The 21,766-nt window shown below is 33.8% G+C and overlaps 1 protein-coding gene across 8 annotated transcripts in view; it reads right to left on the bottom strand.

The window, feature by feature from the left end:
• LOC128214540 (patched domain-containing protein 3-like) overlaps positions 1-20,679 on the bottom strand; it is a 47,738-nt gene extending 27,059 nt beyond the window's left edge. For 3 of the 8 annotated variants that reach the window (XM_052921053.1, XM_052921055.1, XM_052921047.1), the window contains exons 1-4: positions 11,696-12,082; positions 9,547-9,773; positions 1,355-1,469; positions 506-637 (exon numbers count right to left, since the gene is read on the bottom strand). In XM_052921053.1, coding sequence (XP_052777013.1) covers positions 506-637; positions 1,355-1,469; positions 9,547-9,755 — 456 coding nt within the window. In that variant the 5' untranslated portion in view covers positions 9,756-9,773; positions 11,696-12,082. Of the gene's footprint in view, positions 1-505; positions 638-1,354; positions 1,470-9,546; positions 9,774-11,376; positions 11,533-11,695; positions 12,083-13,406; positions 13,589-20,544 lie in introns of those variants that run through there. The other 5 variants (XM_052921050.1, XM_052921049.1, XM_052921051.1 and 2 more) reach the window with 5 other exon arrangements.
• Between the last annotated feature and the right edge of the window lie 1,087 nt (positions 20,680-21,766).

Here is a 21,766-nt window from a genome sequence, read left to right as displayed (position 1 = left end):
CTTACAAGGTTAATTGAGCGCGGGTAAAGTACGCTGTTAACCTCTATATACTTACAGCGTTAGTTAAGCGCGGGGAAAGAACGTTCCCATCCTCTTCATACTTACAGCATTAATTGAGCGCGGGGAAAGTACGTTCCCATCCTCTTTATACTTACAGCATTAATTGAGCGCGGGGAAAGTACGTTCCCATCCTCTTTATACTTACAGCATTAATTAAGCGCGGGGAAAGAACGTTCCCATCCTTTTTATACTTACAGCATTAATTAAGCGCGGGGAAAGTACGTTCCCATCCTCTTCATACTTACAGCATTAATTGAGCGCGGGGAAAGAACGTTCCCATCCTCTTCATACTTACAGCATTAATTAAGCGCGGGGAAAGAACGTTCCCATCCTTTTTATACTTACAGCATTAATTGAGCGCGGGGAAAGTACGTTCCCATCCTTTTTATACTTACAGCATTAATTAAGCGCGGGGAAAGAACGTTCCCATCCTTTTTATACTTACAGCATTAATTGAGCGCGGGGAAAGTACGTTCTCATCCTCTATTATAACAGCCTCGTAGCGGATGCTCTCTGGGAAGTTCTGGACGACCCACTGATGTTCGTCGTACATGCGGGATCCCCGGGGCAGCCACACCTTGGAGAGACAGAGAGAGAACATTTATAAATATTTATAATTGAAAACAGTCTGCTTGAACTGACCATTCAATTGAAATTACAGGGACAAGCCAAGTAGTATACTTATCGAAAACACTGTTAAATTGCTATGTCTAAAGCCTAGCAGACATAATACGTCCTAGATATTAGAAAGCAGTAACACTACATTTCAGAACTTTCATGAATTTAGCTTAGCACAATCGAGTTCATTGTTGAATAACAAATATCCTACTTTGACATACTAATCATCGTTCAACAACTTAAAGATGCACTCTTACTCCCAAATAAGATTTACAATAATTAATAATAATGTTTTAATATTTCAAAAGGGATCAATAATTGACTAAAACAATGGTTCTTATGAAGGATACCGAGTTTTATTTGAAAGAAATGAACATAAAACACGGTTTTTCTACCTATTAGACTATAGTAGACCACGCTCAATCTTTCAATTACCAATCATTTAATATTTTTGCGCTTTTTGCTATCAAACACACGATTACAATCTTATTATCAGTAATTAATATTTTCCATACATGCATTATTTAGTAAGTAGTTAAAGGTTTATTAGTCAAAATTGATGTTTGTTATACATGTGTAAGTATTAATTTTGAATAAGAGTGTCCCTTTAAATCCCTCGATAAGGACCATAATTGTTAATTTGTGTTAACTGTGTTGTATTTGCCTTAACGCTTACTTTCACATATTCTGTTTCCTCGTGCCACAACATAAGCCCCGCCCCTGCAACACTGCACGTGACTAGACACGCCAGCATGAACTTCCACGGGTTTCTAGCAACAAGTTTCCCTAACCTGAAAAGAGGAAATTAATGTACTCTAGTGGTAATACGAATTTTGTATTCTGACAATGTATTTTAAGTTGATAAGACTGATGGAACTAGATGTGTTCAACACACGATTAGCTCGAAGAGTTTTTCGTTTAATAAAGCATAATTAACAGTTTTGTACAATTATTCAAGTGTGCGATGATAAACTATGCTGGAGATACTCCAAGCTTCATTACTACTCATACTATAGGCTCGTGTAGCCTAAGGTCTTAAATTGAAACAATCGGGACACCTCGGCCATTATCCAACATAATTGGCAACGTTTGACAGCTTGACGGAGATGGCCGAGTCGTAATAATTGGAATTGAAATACTTGACATTGACACAATATCATCGTCTGAAATTCATCAAAGTCCTAAAGGCTAAAAATAATGGTGGCGCTTTATCAGAAGTTATGGTTGGAAGAAAGACAAAATATTACGATGGCAAATTATTGGAATTCCTTTAAAGACAAGCTTTTAATACCAAAGCAATTTATCAAAAGTGTGTTGGAAGAAAATGACGAGCATAATGATAGCTATTTTATCAGAAACTCATTGGAAAAATGGCCATGAATAATAACGACTTGTGATTTGACGTATATATATATAATATATGCAATTCTGTCAGACTTTCGTCAGAAATAAGGCTTATAACTTGTATTAGGTATTGTAAAAAGAATTATTAGAAATAGGTTATCACTAGCGAATCCAGGGGTGGGGGGGCACACTCGCACGCCCGCCCCCACACCCTTTCTTTATTCGTCCATGTTAACGTTTTGTTTCAATACAAAAAAAAGTAATAATATATGCCGCCAATGCACCATTTCGGACTTGAAATTGTTAAAACCTTCTTTGGAGACTTCCCTCTGCCCATACCAACACGTTAAACCAAATAAATTTCGGTTCTGAGGGAGGGGCGCAAGTCAAAAGGTTACGCCCCTAAGTTATGCTCCCTTTTACGGCGAATCCATGTTAAAATTAGTAAAAGAATGTTGGAAGAAAGGCTTTAAACAATAATAGTAAACTTCTACAAAATTTAGTTCAATGGTAATTTACAGACAGTTATATACATATGCATTGGGGAAACATCGATGTACGATATACGTTTGGCCATGCTACAAGACGTTCATTGACAGAAATACCTCATACGAGTGATAAAAGCATTTCTTTATGCTAAGTATGATTGAGTAGAATATTACTTCAAATCAATTTGCCCAAACCCAATGAGACTTTTTATTGCATTGTTATCGAAAACAGATTTAAGTTCAGATTTTGTATAAAATGTGTTATAATCGTCTTATCTTCTCAACTTTTTTCAATGAAAAGTAATTAAAGAAAACCGTTCTGCAACATTTCATTTGACAGCGGTTACAAATAAGGTTTTATAAAGTTGAATTCCATTTATCCAAAACGCATGTATGATGAATGAACACTAACAAGCGGTTTATATAATTACAAATTATTACATTCAGAATATTCCCAAACGTAACATGCACTTTTTTTAAACAAATGCTTCCATTTATGGTTTTTTATATCTGCACCCATTTTAGTCGTAGACTGGGCTACGCATTTAAGACTGGTGCGTATAAGCTAATCTATTTTTTATAATTTATGCATCTGACTTATGAAACATTAAATTTTAATGCGATGAATTTTGAATAATTTGTTAAGCAATAATGTTATTCCGCGAATTCCCCGCTCACTCCTTGCATGGAGTATATTTATTTCCAATATGTTATGATAAATTATAGTATAGTAGCATTTATAATTGTTTTGTATATAATGTTATTTCAGACATCGTCTAAATCCTTGATGTTATGTATTTTTCGATATGTTCTAGAGCTCTATGCTTATACCAGAGATCAATGCATATACCAGAGTTCTAAGCATATATAAAAGATGCATAGACCAGAGCTCTAAACATATACCAGAGCTCTATGCATATGTCAAAGCTCTAGGCATATACCAGAGTTGTATGCATAAACCAGAGCTCTATCCATAATTACCAGAGCAGTATACATATACAAGACCTCTATGCATATACCCGCTCTATGCGTGTAACATATATATATATGCATATAGAAGACCTCTATGAAAACACTAGAGCTCTATGCATATACCCGCTCTATGCATGTAACATATCTATATGCATATATAAGACCTCTATGCAAACACTAGAGCTCTATGCATATACCCGCTCTATGCATGTAACATATCTATATGCATATATAAGACCTCTATGCAAACACTAGAGCTCTAGGCATATACCAGAGTTGTATGCATAAAACAGAGCTCTATCCATAATTACCAGAGCTTTATACATATACAAAACCTCTATGCATATACCCGAGCTCTATGCATATATCCGACCTATATTCATATACCAGAGCTCTATGCATATATCCGAGCTCTATGCAAATACCCGAGCTCTATGCATATACCAGAGCTCTATGCATATACCAGAGCTCTATGCATATACCAAAGCTCTATGCATATATCCGAGCTCTATGCATATACCAGAATTACATGCATATGTAAAACCCCTATGCATAGACTAGAGCTCAAAGTATATGCAAGAGCTCTGTGCATATTCCCGATATCTATGCAGATACCAGAGCTGTATGCGGATACCAAAGCTGTACGCATATACCAGAGCTCCATGCATATTCCCGATCTCTATGCAGATACCAGAGCTGTATGCGGAGACCAAAGCTGTACACATATACCAAAGCTCTATGTATATACTACAGCTCTATGCATATTCCAGAGCTCTACGCATATACCGGAGCTCTATGAATATACCAGATTTACATGCATATGTAAAACCCCTATGCATATATACTAGAGCTCAAAATTTGCACAAGACATCTATGAATATTCCAGATCTCTATGCGGAGACCAAAGCTGTTTGCATATACCAGAGCTCTATGCATATACCAGAGCTCTAGGCATATACCAGAGTTGTATGCAGATACCCGAGTTCTAAGCATATACCAGATATGTATGTATATGCCAGAGCTCTATGCATATACAAGAGCTGTGTGCATTTACCAGAGTTGTATGTATATACCAGAGCTCCAAGCATATACCAGAGTTGTATGTATATACCAAAGCTCTTATCATATACCAGAGTTGTATGTATATACCAAAGCTCTTATCATATACCAGAGTTGTATGTATATACCAAAGCTCTTATCATATACCAGAGTTGTAAGTATATACCAAAGCTCTTATCATATACCAGAGTTGTATGTATATACCAGAGCTCCAAGCATATACCAGAGTTGTATGTATATACCAAAGCTCTTATCATATACCAGAGTTGTATGTATATACCAAAGCTCTTATCATATACCAGAGTTGTATGTATATACCAAAGCTCTTATCATATACCAGAGTTGTATGTATATACCAAAGCTCTTATCATATACCAGAGTTGTATGTATATACCAAAGCTCTTATCATATACCAGAGTTGTATGTATATACCAAAGCTCTTGTCATATACCAGAGTTGTATGTATATACCAAAGCTCTTATCATATACAAGAGTTGTATGTATATACCAAAGCTCTTATCATATACAAGAGTTGTATGTATATACCAAAGCTCTTATCATATACAAGAGTTGTATGTATATACCAAAGCTCTTATCATATACAAGAGTTGTATGTATATACCAAAGCTCTTATCATATACAAGAGTTGTATGTATATACCAAAGCTCTTATCATATACAAGAGTTGTATGTATATACCAAAGCTCTTATCATATCCCAGAGTTGTATGTATATACCAAAGCTCTTATCATATACAAGAGTTGTATGTATATACCAAAGCTCTTATCATATACCAGAGTTGTATGTATATACCAAAGCTCTTATCATATACCAGAGTTGTATGTATATACCAAAGCTCTTATCATATACCAGAGTTGTATGTATATACCAAAGCTCTTATCATATACCAGAGTTGTATGTATATACCAAAGCTCTTATCATATACCAGAGTTGTATGTATATACCAAAGCTCTTATCACATACCAGAGTTGTATGTATATACCAGAGCTCCAAGCATATACCAGAGTTGTATGTATATACCAAAGCTCTTATCATATACCAGAGTTGTATGTATATACCAAAGCTCTTATCATATACCAGAGTTGTATGTATATACCAGAGCTCCAAGCATATACAAGAGTTGTATGTATATACCAAAGCTCTTATCATATACCAGAGTTGTATGTGTATACCAAAGCTCTTATCATATACCAGAGTTGTATGTATATACCAAAGCTCCAAGCATATACCAGAGTTGTATGTATATACCAAAGCTCTTATCATATACCAGAGTTGTATGTATATACCAGAGCTCCAAGCATATACCAGAGTTGTATGTATATACCAAAGCTCTTATCATATACCAGAGTTGTATGTATATACCAAAGCTCTTATCATATACAAGAGTTGTATGTATATACCAAAGCTCTTATCATATACCAGAGTTGTATGTATATACCAACGAGCTAGACATATACCAGACTTCAAGGCATAAACCAGCGCTCTAGGCATATACCAGAGCTGTATGTATATATCAGAGCTCCAAGCATATACCAGAGTTGTGTGTATATCCCAGAGCTGTAAGCATATACCAGAGTTGTGTGTATATCCCAGAGCTGTAAGCATATACCAGAGTTGTATGTATATACCAACGAGCTAGACATATACCAGACTTCTAGGCATAAACCAGCGCTCTAGGCATATACCAGAGCTGTATGTATATATCAGAGCTCCAAGCATATACCAGAGTTGTGTGTATATCCCAGAGCTGGAAGCATATACCAGAGTTGTGTGTATATCCCAGAGCTGTAAGCATATACCAGAGTTGTGTGTATATCCCAGAGCTGTAAGCATATACCAGAGTTGTGTGTATATCCCAGAGCTGTAAGCATATACCAGAGTTGTGTGTATATCCCAGAGCTGTAAGCATATACCAGAGTTGTGTGTATATCCCAGAGCTGTAAGCATATTGCAGAGTTGTGTGTATATCCCAGAGCTGGAAGCATATACCAGAGTTGTGTGTATATCCCAGAGCTGTAAGCATATACCAGAGTTGTGTGTATATCCCAGAGCTGTAAGCATATACCAGAGTTGTGTGTATATCCCAGAGCTGTAAGCATATACCAGAGTTGTGTGTATATCCCAGAGCTGTAAGCATATACCAGAGTTGTGTGTATATCCCAGAGCTGTAAGCATATACCAGAGTTGTGTGTATATCCCAGAGCTGTAAGCATATACCAGAGTTGTGTGTATATCCCAGAGCTGTAAGCATATACCAGAGTTGTGTGTATATCCCAGAGCTGTAAGCATATACCAGAGTTGTGTGTATATCCCAGAGCTGTAAGCATATACCAGAGTTGTGTGTATATCCCAGAGCTGTAAGCATATACCAGAGTTGTGTGTATATCCCAGAGCTGTAAGCATATACCAAAGCTCTAAGTAGGTGATATAATATGGACCATAATATGTTATCTTTTTTATATGGGGGACATGCCAATTATGATGGTGCAGGTCTGTATATAAATATAAATAAACTGATAAAATTGTTTATATAAATATATATATCTTTTGTTTTGTCCTAAATTTAAACACTAGTAAAATATCCGTAAACTTGTCCAGACAAATACACAATCCTTTCTAATGATTTTTGATTCAACAGAGATCCGTTAATTACGGCGATTATACATTCATTATAATACATGTAAACTATGAATACAACATTATTATTGTACGCATTTATACATGGTAGGTCCCTCATTATTCATTTATTTAAAAGAATATTATAACTGATACATCAAGTTAATGGCCTGTATCAACGTAAAGCTTGTAAATATTCAAACAGCTGCACCACTTAGATTTATGGACAAATTATTTTGAAACACTAATTGCATGTCTTTATAACCGTTATTTTTTGTTATATATCGGAGCAATTTTTAAATTAAAAATTTCGCTTAAACTATCTTAAAGGGACTAGACACCAGATGATAAAATTGAAAGAAGAAGAAAAATTGTCAAAATCATGCATTAAATTGACATCGTTGTGTGCAACGCATTGAGTCTTACTAACTGACGTATCATCTCGCTTACGACTCATGCATCTTTCACAGTTTTTGCGCATTTTACCAATTCGAAATTTACTGGGATTGTCTACTATGTAAATCCCAGGAAGTTTAAAAATAGCGTCGATATATTTATCTGTACTCATAAACATATAATATGATTTTAACTGGGAAACCATTATGCACTATTTTTAAACGGGGAAATTCAGACGAGACAGCAACATGATTGTTGCGTTTATTTTTTTTACAATGATGTAAAATGATGTAAATATCGGCCTACTACTAACTCGCATTGACAATGCTAGGCTGGTTTTGAGAAAACACTGTATTTCCCGATTTGTGTTCTGGTGTCTAGTCCCTTAAAGCACACTGCAATAGCTATATCTTGTCATGTGAATGAGATGAAGAAAACTACTAACAATTTATAATAGTTGTTACTTTTATTTGTGCAAATAGCTGCTTCACTTCACAAAGCTGTTTGATTCAAGCGTTGAGGTGTTCAGATGGCAATTTTCTCCCGTTTTTAACTAAATGCATGAATAATACAGCTTCTTTTATGCTTCAAGTTGTGAACAAAGCTCAATTTTAGCCAACGATTTTATGATAACAAACAATGTATGCAAACCATATGGAGTTTTAAACAATGTTTGAATTCGTTATCGAAGCAAGGAAGACAGTTTTTTAACACAATGTACAATGGAATTTCGAAACTCATTTGAGGAAAAATTATTTTATTTAAGTCAAGTCAAGTTAGAGTTTAATAAGCAAAATCGCTTAGAACACTGCAAATACACAAATTTGACGGCATAAGTAACAACAAAATAGAGAGAAATATAAATTTGAAATAAATATGAGATAATTTCAACATTTTATCTTAAGGAGAAAAGTATGAACTTCAACAAATACGTGAAATACATTTAAACGTGTTAATTACGTAAGCTAAGCATTTCTTTCACTTTCATCTGTAGCAAATGATACCTAAGTAGCAATATTACTCAATTTTGTATCATTATTACAGGACATCAAGTTGTTAAATTTGGCCATTTAAAGTTAATAGTAAGTGATTATCCTTGGGATTCAGTTGGCAGGCGTGGCGCATCCAAGCGACTGCTAATCGTTTAGAATTCCAAAAATAATAATATGCCTTTATACTAGCCACTGCCCATGTGTGATTTTCTAAATAGCTCACTCCATTCGGAACTCCTTGGCTTCTTTTCATCGGAAAACAGCTTCTGATGTAAATGGACGGTTTACAATTTCAGAAATCTTAACATTTACATACGCTGCAAGTAGATCGCGTAGTAATTTCAAATTAGCAGTTAAACTTTATGACTACTCTTTGGAAACATAATCATTTATGCAATAATTCACTTCAATGGCAATCAATTTGGACTGAATGATATACAATACACATTTAAAAAAACTACAATTCACATCAATATATTATTTAAAAATGTTACAAACTGCTTCTATTGAAATACCGGCATACATCAGAGTTTGTGTTCGATGAAAAATGGCCGAGGAGTTCCGAATGAGCTCACTCAATAAAAATCAATAAATTACAACATGGGGATTCGGCGGTTGTTTTTCTCTACAAAATGGAAATTTTGTGGTTGCAACCGCTTCATTAAGTTTTACATGTTTTATTGAATTGTTTAATTACAGACAGATACTGCAAGTCTAAAGGTTACGCCCCTGAGTTACACCCCCTTTAACATCTCCCCACCAAATAATTGTTCTCGTTGCCTCTCAAATACCAGCCAGTAAGTAGAATATAACCAGATTATTATTATATTATATATGTGTATATATATATATATTTCAAGTTATAAGCTAACGTTACAATAAGGCTTAATAAATAAGTAGAAATCAAAACCATTCGACGTATAAAGTCCAGTATAAAAGCAACGTTCAACGGCAAATGTCTTGTTGCATATAAGCCCATACCTGTAAAATGCATTTTCCAGTCCAGCCACAATTGCTGTGCTGAGTTTTCCTAAGCACGTCGAACATTTTCCCCGGGGTGGCGTCTCCGTCCCTAACCCACTCCTCCCACCCTCGGACTCGTCCTTTGGGTCCAATGACAGAGTGGGCGTGTCTCCATTGGCCAGCTTGACTCTGACGCTGCCATTCGGATGATCTTTGTTCCCAACCATTTATTTACAGTCAGCTATCTGAAATAATGATGAATGCATTATTAATTTTCAGTTAATTGAATGTCAACGAATTGCATGTAGATCGAGTTAACCTGGTGATATTTTCTACTGATGTCCAGAATAACAAAATCCCACACTTTTCAATAAAATGATGATATCATACCGAGGAAACAGGTTGTTTGTGGTTGACCTATTATGCCAGAAATTATTCTTTTTTGCGATTTCGATAATTTCGATTTAGTATGGTTTTATTTAATATTGCAGATGTAGGTCTATGTTCGAAAACTGCATTCCTTCTGATTTATTGAACTGTGTGTAAAAATAGGGGCTAACCATACGTGTAAGAGCTCGTTAACAAAACTGCTTACAAAACCCTTTACGTGTATAGATTCGTACATTTGAGACTCTTCAGTCTTTTCTATGAAAACAGTGCATGTCAAGCCCATGTCGAAATGGCTCTCAAGTTGTTGACTTTCCATCCAGTAGGGACGAAAAACACAATTTAAGTACAACGAAAGGGTTATTGTCATAACATAACTTAACATAGCATAGCATATCATAGCTTAACATAACATAACATTACGTAACGTAACGTAACGTAACATAACATAACATAAAATAACATAGCATAGCATAGCATAGCATAGCATAGCATAGCATAGCATAGCATAGCATAGCATAGCATAGCATAGCATAGCATAGCATAGCATAGCATAGCATAGCATTGCATAGCATAACATAACATAACATAACATAACATATAACATATAATATAACATAACATAACATAACATAACATAACATAACATAACATAACATAACATAACATAACATAACATAACATAACATAACATAATATAACATAACATAACATAACATAACTTATTCATAACATAATTCATAACATAATTCATAAGATATCATAACATAATTCATAACACATCATAACATAATTCATAACACATCATAACATAATTCATAACATATCATAACATAATTCATAAGATATCACAACATAATTCATAAGATATCATAACATAATTTATAACATATCATCACATAATTCATAAGATATCATAACATAATTCATAAGATATTATAACGTAATTCATAACATATCATCACATAATTCATAACATATCATAGCATAATTCATAAGATATCATAACATAATTTATAACATATCATCACATAATTCATAACATATCATCACATAATTCATAACATATCATAACATAATTCATAAAATATCAAGACATTATTCATAACATATCATAGCATAATTCATAAGATATCATAACATAATTAATAAGATATCATTACATAATTCATAACATATCATCACATAATTCATAACATATCATAGCATAATTAATAAAATATCACAACATAATTAATAAGATTTCATTACATAATTCATAACATATCATAACATAATTCATAAAATATCAAGACATTTTTCATAACATATCATAACATAATTAATAAAATATCATAACATAACTAATAAGATATCATTACATAATTCATAAGATATCATAACATAATTCATAACATATCATAGCATAATTCATAACAATAACATAATTTATGACAGAATTCAAAACAGAACATAACATACCATAACATACCATAACATACCATAACATACCATATAGAGCACTCAATGATGTATACGAATAATGTATATTTTCCATGTCTCAGAAAGTACATTGTTAGAAGTTAAATACAAACCTAACACGTTAACCATACATCCACTCTTAAACATGAAAGTGCTCAATTGAACGTGCAGTATATAGTATGTTTATAGTTATTCGATAGTACATGATTAGTCATATTCAGTGTTCAGTGTATTTTAGATGAATTAGTAATTACCAATACGCAACACATAAATTGACCTTTTATCACTGATATTTAAGTCAATTAATTTCAATACTTACTTGAAATTGTATGAAATAAAATAGATCCTCTTTATGACACTTTGAAAAGTTATCTTTTTTTAAACCCAAATCGTTCAATAATATCCGAAAAAATAATTACGAAAAAGCCGACCATGTACGCTTAATATCATTGATTCGAATGGAATTGAAATGGAAATGTCAGTTGAATGTTGAGTTTGTTTACAGAACTGTCCCTTACACCGTATTTGTAAATAGTTCCGTTCACGATATTGATTGTGTCTATGTACAATTGTATTAATTATATAGAAAGAGACACACGCTATTTGAACAACGGTCGCGCGTATTATTCAGAACACTGGAATGCACAATACACGATAAAACATTCAAAATATCCTATAAAGACTCGGTCTGCAGTTTATCGTCTTGTATGATGAATGAGTAACAGCTTAATAAGAAATGCACTCTCTAGTTTGAATGTCATTATTACATTGAAGAAATGTTACATTTTGTATTAAAGCAGCTTTCTCACAAGTAAATGTTCACGTACGTATCCATTCAATTTTCATTCAGTGGTTAACCGTACACTTAGATTTCAAATGATAATGTTGATAAATTACGATAAGAATAAGCAACTGAAACCTTATTTTCTTAAAGTGACACTCTCATTCAAAAATAATACATACACATGTATAACAAACATAAATTTTTAATGATTAACCTTAAACTACTTACTAAACAATGTATTTATAAAACAAATTAACTACTGATAACGAGATTGTATTAAACCGTGAATTTAATAACGGAAAGCGCTAAAATATTAATTGATTGGTGGGTGCTAAAAGATTTACTGTGATCTACTATCGTCTCATAAGGTAGAAATATCGTGTTTTCTGCACATTTAACTCATTATCCTTCATAAGAACCATTGTTTTCGACATTTATTTATCTTTTTAGTATATAAAAATAATTGTATTAATTGTGGTAAATCTTATTTGGGAGTAAGAGTGCATCTTTAACAAGTGGTTTGCCTGACTATTTCCTTTAATGTAAAACCATAATTGTTTAACGTAAAACGTTTTCCTCAAAATTCAACACTGCCTAATTGCTTAAACGAACTATAAATAATAATTTTCTCATTTTCTTTTCAAGATCAGTTCGATACCAAAGTAATGGATACATCGCTTTAAAGCTGCACTCTCACAGATTGAACGTTTTGACACGAAAATGCATGTAAACCATTCATATAATATTGCTGACAAAAACACATTTTTCTTCTATTTAAGTTCTAAAATTGGTGTTTTATGCATTTTCGGTAAACCGTTAGTAACGCTTTAAGCCATAAAACATTAGGTTTCGAACTGAAGTATGAAAAGCTGCGATCTTAAATTTTGTCAGCAGTCTTTTATCACGGGTTTGCAGATATGTACGCAAAAATATGCTCATTCCAAGACAAAAAATAAAAAAAAATCTGTAAAAAACGGTAAATCTGTGAGAGTGCAGCTTTAACACTAGGGAATGGCTAAAGTCATCCAGTTCAAAATGGGTCCGTCCTTTACATCTTTTTGCTTTGTAAAAGCCGCAAGCGTATAGTATAAAAGATGACCGCAAAAATATCATAGCATCTCATCCAATATATACAAACCGCTTAACATCTGAGTATAATTTATTCAAATGAACGTATTTCTTATTGATCGCTCGAGTAGAAATTATTGCTGCGCACTTTTCTACTCAAAAGCACAGTGGTACTTACTACAAATTTAAATTCCTCACTCAAGATGTTTGCTATGATTCACTGACATTTAAATGCTTCTTGCTTTTATTTCCGTGTTTAAGTGCACAAGTTTACACTTTGTTTTTGGTAGGAGTGACACCGGTTGCATTTAAGCCTAAACAAAGTTGTTTAAAAACATCCTTCACAAGTCAGTATTATATGATGAAACTAACATTGGTCATTAAGTACATGTCTATTTTTAGTTCAATACTCTTTAAATTGACTTTGTAATAAGCTAATTATTTGACAAGAAATTTCTCTATACGTAATTATAAATACAAAATTGAAGTTATGATAGCTAATTATTTCTAGCTTTAACGATTCTGACTATCATAATTAAAGTTCAAGTTGTTAAATAGCATTCAATCAAAGTGAACACTTAAGTTAACAAATCTGTATATTGCAGGGACGGCTCCAGAATTTGTCGTTAGAGTGGGCGCGATTACAGAGGCACCACAGTTAACACGACCCCCCACCCCCGCGACACACACACACCTACCCAAATGGATTAAATGCGGTAGGGGTGAGTTCAAGTCTAAAATGTGCATTCTGGTGCATTCTTTTCATATTTGTTCCCCGGTTATGATATAAAAATGTTCACTCTGAACAATAAAAGGAGCTAGGGTGCACGCCTTGCCCCTTAACCGCTAGTATCATTGCTAGGATCTGAAATGAAATCGAAAATTTTCTTATCACCTGACAGATGCGTTATTCATATCTTACGTTTGATTCTTCTGTATATAATATTAAAGAATACTGTCGCTATTTGAAGTACGAACTAAACGGTCTGTTTGATGTAGTTTATCATGTAATTACGCGAACCAGTCTGTCGTGGGAACATGCACTGATGAACATGCACATTAAAATCCTTGAAAGTTTCAATTTCACCGCAAAACCACAAAAGAACGTTAGAAATAATTAGAGTTTATGTGTCTTTATTGTTCTCACTGTTTGATAAATGTACTGAATATGAGTACCTTAAAGCTACTCTATACATTTTTAAAACGAATTTAGAGGGTTTTTTGGGAAGAAAAAGTTAAATTCCAAAGGATCCTTTTAAGGAAATGAAATTTCAAAATCAAACGTTTTTATCTTTAAAATTCTTTAAAATTTTAATATCGAACACAACTATTGACTATTTTAGTGAAATTTACAATCAATCATCCGTTTCAATATTTGATATTGTGTATAGGTGGTATTTGTCATAATTATATTCAAATAGTTCATGTGTGTAACGTATATGTTAATATTACTACTCTACAGTCGAGCACCGTTGGCTCGAACTCCCAGGATTCGGCGAAAATACCACCAGCCTCAGAAAACTCGAGCCAAGCGGGAATGCCTACCTTCAGTATAGAGTAATCGGTACATTGCATCTAGTTCGAGTCAAGCGAGTTCGAGCCAACGGTGTTCGACTGTGTATTGATAATTGTTTACTGTATTGTTTTAATTTGTGTTTCATGATGCTATATGTGTGTACTGTGTATTTAATGATTTGCACACATATTATTTACCGCATATTTCTTCAATCTTTGTCGCATATATATTTAATGCCGTATCCTGGTTTACTTTCTAGTGGTAAGAGAAATATCGGTACATTCTCAATAACTTTCTTTGTGTCCAAGGGAACCTTTCATGTCATGAAGTAATTCGGAGCTCCTTGGCCATTTTATACGAAAACAACCTCGGATGTATGCCGGTTCATCAGTAGAAGAAGTTCGTAAAATTTTGAATTATACTATTAATTAAATGTAGTGTTTTAGCATGGATTCGTAGATTAAGTTTAAATTGATTACCAGTGAAGTGTATTATTGCAAACATAATTAATATTCCCTAGAGTTAAGTCATTAAGTTTAACCGCTGAATTAAAATCACTACGTGATCTATTGCAGCGTAGTTAAAGTGTACCGATTTCGAACATTGTAAACCGTCCCTATACCTCCGAGGTTGTTTTCGTAGATAATGGCCGAGGAGATCCAATTGTGGAAGAATTTAAACATTTGAATTATTGTATATATACGTATCATACCATAATGCACCTTTTTATACTAAAAATAGCAAAAAATGTTTAGGGGGGATCACAAACTGTCATAAGACGTTCAAGCCTATTTTTCGACTGTATGATGTCTGAATTTACCTTGTCTTTCTGTGAAATGATCCGAGATGAACTGAATGTATTTAAAATTTGCATTGGTCATTGTAAAATGAAACTAGAAATCTCATTGGCCATTGTAAAGATTGTAAAGTGAAACTAGAAATCTCATTGGCCATTGTAAAGATTGTAAAGTGAAACCAGAAATCTCATTGGCCATTGTAAAGATTGTAAAGTGAAACCTGAAATCCCATTGGCCATTGTAAAGATTATAAAGTGTAACCAGAAATTCCATTGGCTATTGTAAAGATTATAAAGTGTAACCAGAAATCACATTGGCCATTGTAGAAAACAGTTGAATTTAATAAAGAAGTATCGATTTAGTATCGAAAACGACCCCTTTTCGCGAAAGATTTTTCCAGAAAAGTAAGACCACGGGCTAATGAACTTCAAATGACTGTGCTTTCACAATTATGTTAAAACGTTAATTCTTGGTCAGGCAATTAAATTGTTATATCATTTGAAAGGGTTTCTTATAAGTCAAGTAAATGACCGGCCTATTTCTCGTAACTTCTTAAGCTTAACAGTCTTAAGTAGCTTATTTCGATTAGCCAAAATACATACTTAAATGGAATTTAGATGAACGAAAATTGGTTTATTGTGATTATCATGAAGATAATTCCTATCTAAAGTATTAAAACGCTTAAAGAAGTAAATATTATGCAAAATATTGAGAAACAAAAATAGCGAGCTTATCTTTAGTCTGATATAAGGATCTTAAGATGTTTCGAGAAATTGAGGCCAAGCCTACCTTAAACATAAAGTTGTATTATTTATATTTCAACTGAAATCCGACGTGAAATGCCATACTTTGCAATACGTCAAACCAAGAAAAACGTGCTTATAATATTAAATGGATCGAAATTACCGACTAACGTTTTCTTCTGATTATAGTTTTCAATTCTATCATAGCCACCACATTAAACACCCCTCAGCACTGAACAATCTCTCCGGATTGCCAATTTACGGATTTAATCTAAGAAATTAATAAGTGCAAAACCATTGCAGCGTATAAACATCATATTTATAGGAGTGGGGAAATGTTAGCAGGACGCCCTTTTTGAAAAATGCTATATCATTAAATGTAGATGATATTTTATGGTATTTTAAATCAGACGTCGACCTTTTTACACCCATGCACGGCCAAAACCTTTACATAGTGGGTTTTGAATGCCTGATTTTATTTATTAAAATACTAGTGAGCGCATTTCTACTACATAATAGATTAAAGGGTGGTTTGCGTATATATAAAACTCACAATTTGACGTTTGAAGCCAGAATTATCATGCAGATATTTATAAGCATACTCATCCATCATAGGTTTGATAATGATAAATCTAGCGCACTGTTGCTCCAGGATTTAACATTTGAGAAGTAGCACATCGGGGTGGCTGCTGGGGGGGGGGGTATTATCGTTTGCTTATGATGTGCTTATTCTCCTCAAGTGCTTCGCCGGTATAAACTTAAAATTGGGACATTCAGGTGTATTTCATGACTTATTGTCACAAGGACAAATTTACATATATCTGGAATGAGGGCAAGAATCAGGGAGAACTATTGATCTGCCTACATGTGCCTGTAGGCTTTTGAAAAAAAAAGACATTTTATGTTCTGCCATATGGACTGGTTTAAACTCTCGGACAGCCATAACATAGCATATGCCAAACTGTGAGGTGTAATTATATATGAAGGTTTTTCAACAAAACAGATAATATGATAGACTTTGAAATATAACACAATCTACTTCTCATTTGACACAGACTTCCTAGAACCACAATAAATTCAATTGTTTTAATTTACCAAAAAATAAGAATATATATTTATATCTATAAATACTGTGTTGAATTTGAAAGAAAGGTGCAGAAAACACAGCATTTCTATGTTATGACACGATATTTAATGACTGTAAATCTTTTAGGACCCACCAGTCATTTAATATTTGTGCGGTTTTGGGCGATTAAATACACGGTTACAGTCTTGTTATCAGTAATTGATATTTTCCATAAATGCATTATTTAGCAATAACTTAAAAGTGTATCACTCAAAATTTATTTTTGTCATACATGTGTATGTATTAATTTTAAATACGAGGGTCACTTAAAGAAATCTTCTTAATATTTAACTTAATGTGCTTAGAATTAAGTACATGTGCGCTGATTCAACGCAACCATTACAGGCACGGTAGAAAAATAGTTTCCAAATCAATACTAGGATCGTCGTCGGCAACCTCGGTATTTCTTCCGGTACACTTCATATACAACGAAGCATAGCGAATTAGTGTATCGGGGTTATCCGACGATGTACTGGAAGTGTAAGAGTTGATGTATCAAATGGACTAGACACCAGATGATACCATTGCAAGAAAAGAAAAAAAATGTGAAACACTTACATAAAATTAATATCGTTGTGTTCATCGCATAGATTCTTATTTTCTGGTGTATCACATCGCTAACGACACATTTATCTTCCACTCTGTATTTGTTGATTATCGGACCATCTGGTGTCAAGTCCCTTTAAAGTTCTGTTGAAATACATGTATAAGCAAAACCGTCACGGGAAGAATGAGCATGTGGCATTGAAATGTTGTTGTTGTTTTTCGTAAGGAAACTAAAATGGTATTTGATGTGGTTATGATATAATAGCAAAGTAATTCACTTTAGGTCGAAACCCTCCCGAGTCGTATCATGAAACGAGGTTACACTTGTGTTAATTTCCGTGTGAACGAGTGCATTTCGATCCTCACCACTAGATCATATCGAGGGCTTTACGCAAGGCTGTTGTAACGCCCAGTAATTCTGTATTGAGTAATAATCGTCTAACACTAAGCCCTGGCTATATGGTAAACATTTCCTTTGTTCCTGATATTCGCATGAATTATTGAGTTCACTTATTCAAGCTAGGTATACGTAGGAGCTGATATCTCCTTTTCAAGATATTTAAAGATGTACTCTTACTCCAATTTAAGATTAACAACATTTAATAATATTATTTTAATATTCCAAAAAAACGATAAATTAATGCACAAAAATGGCTCTAATGAAGGATAGCGAGTTTTATTTGAAAGAAATGAGCATAAAACATGATTTCTACTTATGACACTATGGTAGACCACAGTAAATCGTTTAACACTCACCAATCATTTAATACTTTTTGCGCTTTCCGTTATAAGATACTCGGTTACAATCTTGTTATCAGTATTTAAGATTTTCCATAAATGCAATATTCAGTAAGTAGTTAAAGGTTTAACTGTCAAATTGATGTTTGTTATACATGTGTATGTATTGATTTTGAATAAGAGTGTCACTTAAATTAAGGAATCCGACCAACTAAAAGCAAGGTCTCAGATAGCTTCGTTAACCATAATGTTATGGTATTCAATATTGATCCTTATTGGATCTAATAACGATATAGCTAATCGGATTACTTGTTATCACTAACTGACCACTAGTGTCATCGAAGTCAATGCGCATGATGTAAATGTATGACCATAAGATTTACTTAAGTTGACCCTCTTTTCAAAATCAATACATATACATGTATAACAAACATCAATTCTGACTGATAATAGTTTTCATAAATTGATTATTTAGTCAGAAGTTAAAGGTTTATCATTCAAAATTTATGTTTGTTATACATGTGTATGTATTGATTTTGAATAAAAGTGTCACTTTAATAATGCCCATGTTCTGTGGTTTTCGTTTTTAACAGCAACCCCAGATTCTGATGACATAAGCGATACTAGTACTGGGCCCATTATCATCCGCGTCTTAAGTTTTGAAGCATATTCGGAAATGTGAACTCTAAAGTGACATATTGATAATCTATGAAGTTACATTTGACAAACAAAGAGCAAATAATTGTATGTGCAACACATACTCAGAAAAAAATGAATTCATAAGTGTCATAAGTTATCTACAATGTAGCTTCATTTGACATACATGAGCAAATAATTGTAAAACAATGGGCTGATTTGCAAATATTTGTTAAAGTTAACAACGTTGTTAACGGAATCGTTGTTAACGGAAACGTTGTTAACGGAAACGTTGTTAACGGAATCGTTGTTAACGGAATCGTTGTTAACGGAATCATTGTTAACTTTTAAAGTTGAACTATTCAATAATGTGCTGATATATTTAAGTAAAACAAGCATGGCTATATCAGTTGTTTCAATATTTGTGAACAGTACCACAAATCACATGCAATTCCATGAAGCTTTCAAAGTATGAGAGGTTTGTAGGTTAACAACGTTGTTCACTTGAACACTGCTCTGAACAATCGCCCCGTTGTATGGGCAATTGGCCAGTTTTATCATTATTGCTCTTTTCATAAAGATTGTACACGTATTTAAAACGAAGATCTTGGGTCTCAATTCGTCTCACGACGTTAAAGGTGCACTCTTACTCCCAATAAGATTTACCACAATTAATATAACTGTTTTAATACACCAAAAAGGATGCATGAATGTCGAAAACAATGGGCTTTTTTAAGGAAACCGAGTTAATTTTGAAAGAAAGGTGCAGAAAACACGGTATTTCTACCCTATGAGACGATAGAAGATCGCAGTAAATCTTTTAGCACTCACCAATCATTAATATTTTTTTTGCGTTTTCAGCTATTAAATGCAAGTTTACAATATTGTTATCAGTACTAACATTTTCCATAAATGCATTATTTAGAAAGTAGTCAAAAGCTTTACCACTCAAAAATTATGTTTGTCATACATAATTATATTAAATCATATCAATACAGTTGTTAAATATGTGAATATTTAAATAGAGTTAATCAATCTGTTCCGCCATCATTGTATTCCATTGATTTGATCACGGGTCATGTTGGCCTATTTCAAATATGTATTGTGTAATATATTTCTTTGAATAAACTTTCTTCTTCTTTTACACGTGTATGTTTTGATTTTGAATAAGAGTATCAATTTAGTGAATACGGACGTCGTACAATTCTACATACCGTTCTAAACAGAATAGTCCATCGTCCATAAAAATCCAATATTCTTGCCCCACTAATGAAAACAAACACACAATGTTGCCCTGACACGCACGCACCAACTAATTCACAAAATTCCCCCAACAAATGAGTTCACTAGACAGAAACAATATAAGATCAATACATATCTACGAGTGGGAAGAACTCTCTGCAAGAATTCACCAAACGTTTCTATTGATTCGTATTGGAACTCCTTGCGTTTGCAGCAGAAACATGCAGGCGAGTGCAGATCGATCACAGGAGTGCCGTATACTTGGTGTGTCGTCTGCCCCGCTTTCTCATATTACATAATTGTCATCTTTTCGTTGTGATGAAGCTAAATCTTCTGTTGGCTTTTTCTGTTTTATGCACCGGTCAATTGTAACCACGGTTCCCCAGGTGCGGGGTTATACCGGGGGAAGCAGGGGAAATGAGCCGTGTTTTTACCTTTCAGGTGGCCCCGCAGTGCCGATTGAATGATGTGGTATTGTTTTCGCGCTGATAATAGCGGGGAATGGGCCTAACCTAAGATGTCCCCGGGGTGTGGGGTCATTTTCCTGGGATTTTACCAGCAATTTGCCCCTGCAGGACGGGGAATTTACCTGGGATTGGTTGGACCGACAGTCAAAGTCTCCGCTATTCCCTGGACCTTGGGGCCGGAGTTACAATTTACTGGTGCATTTGAGTTTGAAAATAAACGACACATTTTGTATAGATATTTCAAGCTGTACTCTCACAGATTTACCGTTTAGACAACTTCTTTGTCTTGGAATGAGCTATTTCTTTGCGTATATATCTGCAGATCAGTGATTAAAGGCTGTTGACAAAATATCAGGTCGCAGATTTTGATGTTTCTGTTCGAAAATAAGGCCACACCAAATTGATATTTCGTTCCGCGGATTTACCGCTCCTATTTTTTTGAATTTTTTTGTGCGCCCGCACCTCCATTTTGATCGCCAAGCAGATTTTGTTCAGGTAATAATTTATTAAAAGCCTAAACATAATCAAGTTTAATTTTTCTACGCTAGTTTTCGTGTTTTTGTAAAGGGAAGTTACCGATGCGTAGTGTTTTTACACTGTATATCGATCGGTTTAATGGCGGCTTCCGGTATAAACAATGTGGCTAGAAGTTTGGAAATTAAATCTTATTTTTGACAATAAATATGTTTTAAGCATGCTTAAAGTCATTGTTGATCGTCTCATGCAC

This window comes from Mya arenaria, chromosome 13, assembly GCF_026914265.1.
Source record: "Mya arenaria isolate MELC-2E11 chromosome 13, ASM2691426v1".
In the NCBI taxonomy this organism is placed as follows: domain Eukaryota; kingdom Metazoa; phylum Mollusca; class Bivalvia; order Myida; family Myidae; genus Mya; species Mya arenaria.
The sequence above is the reverse complement of the archived record's forward strand: the minus strand, read 5'-3'. Positions and strand labels throughout refer to the sequence as shown.